The 5560-nt window shown below is 45.9% G+C and overlaps 1 protein-coding gene across 1 annotated transcript; it reads right to left on the bottom strand.

The window, feature by feature from the left end:
- Positions 1–4035: 4035 nt before the first annotated feature.
- LOC107885856 lies at positions 4036–5061 on the bottom strand. Its single transcript, XM_016809548.1, has one exon. It carries the CDS (start codon positions 5059–5061, stop codon positions 4036–4038), a length of 1026 nt encoding a protein of 341 aa, XP_016665037.1.
- Positions 5062–5560: the final 499 nt, after the last annotated feature.

The following is a 5560-nucleotide window of genomic DNA, read 5'->3' on the forward strand; positions in this document are numbered from 1 at the left end:
CATTGTTAAGTAGCTCACGAAATACCGAGCCAGAACTTTTGGCCGACATACGAATGTTTATGGAGGTTCAAGCAGAACATTCAGGAAGAGTTGATCATACACGTCCCAAAGAAATCGTTGTTAAGCCAAGTACTACATCAACGACGAATAACAAGTGGCACAAGACTAAATCGAATGAGCAAGGAAATCTTAACATTCCTACAGTGCCTACTAAAACCAACAATTTCAAACCTAAAGAATATTCCCCCAAGTGTTATAATTGTCAATTATTTGGACATATCGCTCGTGATTGTACATGTACTAAACGACCTTTTAAGTGTTCAAAGTGTTCAATGGAAGGACATACTGCCAAGAATTGTACAGCAACGAAGTCAGAAGTAACCTTAGTCAACAGTAATCTGCATCAGAAACCTACAAATTGTTATATTAAGCATGTATTTATAAATAATAGCAATGAACCTGTATCAGGCTTAGTGGATACGGGGAGCGCATTTTCCATAATCAGGAAATCGGTAGCTGAAAAGTTCAAGTTGGTGGTGACACCAAAAGAGGTTAAAATGTGGGTATATGGAAATACTCTAACCGTGACCAGTTATGGAGAATCTCAAGCTACGTTATGCATTGACACTGTAAAAGAATTAGTTGAATGTGTTATTGTGGATGATGAACTACAAAAGTATGATGTTATTGTCGGACGTACGTTTGTGGATAAGGAGAACGTGACATTCATTAAAACAAATGATCAGTTACACTTTGCATATGGAATGAAGTTTCCTTTCGAAGACTCTGAGATACCCGGTAAGGAAGAAAATCCGTATACTGCAATAACAACCAGGAATTTTGAAGAGATACCCCCAAGGAGTGTGAAGATTACAAATGTTACAACCCAGGACAATGATATAGAGATACTGATAGTAAATGACGGCGATGAATCAGTTACATGGTCTAAGGGAAAAGTTGTAGGCAACGTCAAAAATAAAATACATAGTCTAGTTCAAGACAGTCTCAATAGTTGTGGAACAATTACATCAGATATGGTTAATTACAATCCTGAGTTTTCTGAGGGACAAGTAAATAAATTATTAAATTTAATCAATAGTTACAGAATGTGTTTTGCTTTTAGTGCACGAGAGTTGGGATGCACAAATGTTGTTGAAATGGACATTGTGGACATGTATATTCCTAGGTTTTGGTGCCTCTCGGCTACAACCACGGACCTTATATTAGCGCTGTGCGCTAGTCAAGAGCCGCGGAGGTTCACGGTCGGCATGCCGGCCGCGCGTCGTCTATGGACCACGAGCACCGGGCGCACACCCATTCCCACCGAAGTCGGGAGAGAGTGCGCCCGTACCATTGGCTGAGGCGTACACGTGCCCTTCGCCACCCTGGTCGGGTCGCAAGCTATCCTCATTGCTTCCCGTTTTTGGTCACGGGCAACCTCCGGTGCATATAGCCCCACCGGTAGGCTGGGTGGGCGCTAAGGAGATACTCACTCGGCAGCCTTTCCCTAGACCGAGCTTGGTCTTTTAACCACATGTTTAGCTCCTGCTAACAGCCACTCCGAAACCAAACCGCCGTCAGCCACGCATCTATCGGTGCGGGACCGTCGTATGGGGGCACGATGCCAATTGCTCAGCACCGTGGGGCTTCCCCACATCCCGAAGTACCATTCTCGCTCCCGTTAGGAAAGCACATCAATGGTGGGATAGTCGGACCGAGCTTCGTCGGCCGAAGCCTCGGCTGTGATCCTTCCAAGATTCGGGTCCGTGTACCACAGGCTCTCGGTGGGCCCTTACCAGCGGCGATCGCTGCCGGCGCGGTGGCCGCGACCCCCGAGTTAGGCTCGGTAGCCTTTACTGCGCCTCCCCGAGGCATCACCGAAGTGATCGACACGCTCTTCTTGAGGTCGCTGTCAAAACCTCCGACACCCTAGTCCCCGAAGGTTTCGGTGTGTCCGCGTCCCAGACGCCGGCCCCAACTGGCCCTCCCTTTAGTCGCCTCTTACGACAAGCGGGCAAGACTGCCGGACCTATTCTTATACCGCCCAGACCGCAGGGCGATCTTTTGGATCATCGATCTGTTCTTTGCTTGAGGCTCTCCCGAGCAAATGTCCGGAAGGCCTCATATGTCGTCTTATTTGTAAGTATGACCCCGTCATATGGTGGCCAAGGACATTGTTCTTGTTGAAGTTTTCTCTTCAGATTTTCTCTTTGGATTTTTGTTCTTGGGCAGGCTAAGAGAACATGTTTGACTGTTTCGCTGCCGTTTCCACAAGCACACCCTGGAGCCGGTGCTTTGTTGAACGAGTGGAGCTTTCCTCGGAAGTCTCCATGTCCAGTGAGCATCTGGCTCGTGTAGTGATCCATGGTAAGTGGCAATCCATACCGGATTCTTACATCCGGGATGAGTTGGAATGTCCATTCACCTTTGTCCACTGTATTCCATCTTACTTGCCAGACCTCTAACAGAGCGTGCAGGTGCCGTTCGTATTCTTGATATGTGATTTCATTTGTCTTTAAGGATCTTCTAAGAATAAAGCGTTTCACTTCTAAGTCCAGAGGCAATTGCCCTGATATGACTTGAAGTGCAGCTGTTGACGTTGTCCTGTATGCGCCCGTTATGGCGTGTAGGGCGTCTCTTTGAGTGCTTCCTAGGGTCTTAATTGAGCATTTGAGCTCTAGTGCTTTTTGCCATATGGAGGCAGCGTATGTAATTCTGGGCAAGAACACCGATTTATAAATTATCAGTGACGTGCTTTGTTCTACTCCCCAGTTGGCTGATGTCATGGAGCGTAGGCGTAAGAACATTTCTTTTGACTTATTTGAGATGTCTTCGACATAGTCTCTAAATGATCTTCTCGGATCTATGATGACTCCAAGGTATTTTGCTGTCTTTGTCGCTTTAATCTGTATGGCATCTGCACCTGAGCCAAATGGCACCGTGTAGGTGGGTTTGACCCCACCTTTCAGTGTCATAATTTGGCTCTTTGCCATTGAGAATTTTAAGCCGAATTTATTTGACCAGTTTGTAAGTTGGTCAAAGTATTGACTAAGTCTTTTTCTGACTGTGTCTAACCTTGCAGCCCCGACTGCAAGTGCTATATCGTCTGCATACGCAACCATGTGTGATTGGTGTCCCATAGGCTCGAACGCATCTGACATCGCTACCTTCCAGAGTGTCGGTCCTAGTCTCGACCCCTGTGGGCAGCCGCGTGTCATTTGCCTCGTTCTGGTCTCTTTTTCAGACATGAGTGTCGCTGATCTGTTTGTGAGATAACTCTCAAGTATTGCAAGCGTTCTTTTGCTAATCCTGAGGATTTTTAATCGTTCGAATATTGGTGACCATCTGACGTAGTCAAATGCACCAGTTATGTCCAGGAAGGCACCGACTACTATCCTATTAGGACACTGATCTGTCCAGTCATATAGTGCTTTTACGGCTGTCTCGGTTGATCTTCCGGTGACGTACCCGTGTTGTTGGCCTATTTCGTTAAGTCCGGTTTCTTTTTCTAGTCTTGTTGTAATTAGAGACTCTAATACTTTTCCAAGAGTTGGTAACAGACTAATTGGTCTGTACGACCCCGTATGGAGTGGGTTCTTTCCTTTTCCTTTCGGAATGATCACTAGCTTGGCGATCTTCCAACAGTTTGGAAATCTTGCAATTTTTATACATTTCTCATATAAATCCGTTATGGAGTCTGAGATGATTGGCCATGCAATTCTAAGCATCTTGGCAGTTATGCCATCCAGTCCTGGTGCTCTGCTTGGTTTCATTTTCCAAATGGCCTTTTTTACCTCTTGTGCAGTTGTGCTGTCAGGAGGTGTGTCATCTGCTTGGTGGTCATAAGGCATAAAAGTTGGCATATTCCTATCCTCGGGCAAATAGGCCTCGAGGAACGTATCTAAGGTGTCTTTGATGTCGGTGGTGTAAGTCCCGGCACTGGTTTTCACCGTGGTGGGAATCGGATTCTTCCGAGAGCCGCTCTTAGCCCATCTGAAGGCTTGCCCCACAGTTAGTGTTCATGTCTGCGCTAAACTATCGCCAAGAACTCATCTTGGCGAGTCTGATTTTATGCAGGTGTTGGTTTCTTTGGTGCTGATATGCCTGCCTGTTTGTATCAGGGAGACCCTCTCGCCTGGTTCTCTGAAGTGACTTTTTTGACTCGGTGAGTTCATCCGTCCACCACGATGGTGTTGTTATACCAGTTTTAGCCCCTCCACGTATTGGCATGGAGAGCTTTGCTGCTTGGACAATAGCCTCTGTTAGGCTGCGTGCGATTTCGTCAACAGAATCGCCTTGGATATTTGTCTTTAGACCCAGGAGCGTGAGTCTAAACTTGTCCCAGTCCGCTTTGTCTGTATTAAACCTTGTACCTGGGTTTTCAATTTTCCTTTTTGGACTTTTGAGGTTTAAAGTGAATTCTAATGTCCTATGGTCACTGTCTGTCCGGTCAGTCACGGTCCAGCCTCTTATTGATCTATTGATCGAGGTACTGGCCAGTGTAATGTCAATGTTTGACTCACCCATTCCGTGCCTTTTATAAGTTTTTAGATCTTGAGGGGTGTTTATAATGCGAAGATCCTGATCATCGACCAGTTCCTCAACTGTCTTTCCCCTTGTATTGGTGGAGTCATTGTGCCATCTTATGGAATGGCCGTTGCAATCAGCACCAATCAATAGGCGTCTATTTGCCAAACTGATGTTGGTCAGTAGTTCAGTGAACATTGTTGTGGGCTTGTTATACCTAAAGTAAGCTGACACTATCACAACGTCGTCTTTACTGAGGCCGATGCCAATTCTGGCAACCGCAACATAACGAGTTGTAAATTGTCCCAATTTTATTGCTTTGATTTTATTATTTGTTATAATTATGGCAGCTTCAGGATTGTCATCGGATAGAATCTGTCGACAGCCCTCGAAGCAAGTCACGTAGCCATTAATTATGAGTGGGTCTTGGACGAGTATGATATCAACCTTATCCTTCAAACATATGTCCCTCAGTTGTTCGGAGGCGATCATTTGTTTGTTTAAGTTGACCTGAATTATCTTCAGGCCGTTCATTATTGTTCTTCTTCTGTAGTTCCTGTCGTAAGCGGTTGGCCGAAGTCAGTCCGCTTTGCAAGGCGCTTCAGAGCAGCTGTCTTTGCAAGACAGCTGTCGCTAGATGCTTTATGTTTGCCCTTGCAATTGCAACATTTGAATTCTTTGATTTGACATGCTCGGCTGTCATGGCTACCAGCACAGTTTCGACATGTCATTTCCTCTTCACGACAGTTATTTGCCGTATGACCGTATTTCTGGCACTTGAAGCACTGTGACACTGAATGATTCAGACTCAGTGTGCTTCGTATGCCGCCGATATACGCTTTCTTTCCTTCGATTCTTCGAAGAATTCCAGGACTTACCTCAAGGACAAAGTTGGTAACTGTCCCTGATCTTGGCCCAGAGTGGTAAGCCACTCTGATGTCCTGTACATCGGTCTCGGTTAGACCCAATTCCGGATTGCAATCTAGCAGTTCCTGAATTACTTCCTCGTCCGTAAGGCTGCTGTCTAGGCCTT

This window comes from Acyrthosiphon pisum, chromosome X (assembly GCF_005508785.2).
Source record: "Acyrthosiphon pisum isolate AL4f chromosome X, pea_aphid_22Mar2018_4r6ur, whole genome shotgun sequence".
Taxonomy (NCBI): domain Eukaryota; kingdom Metazoa; phylum Arthropoda; class Insecta; order Hemiptera; family Aphididae; genus Acyrthosiphon; species Acyrthosiphon pisum.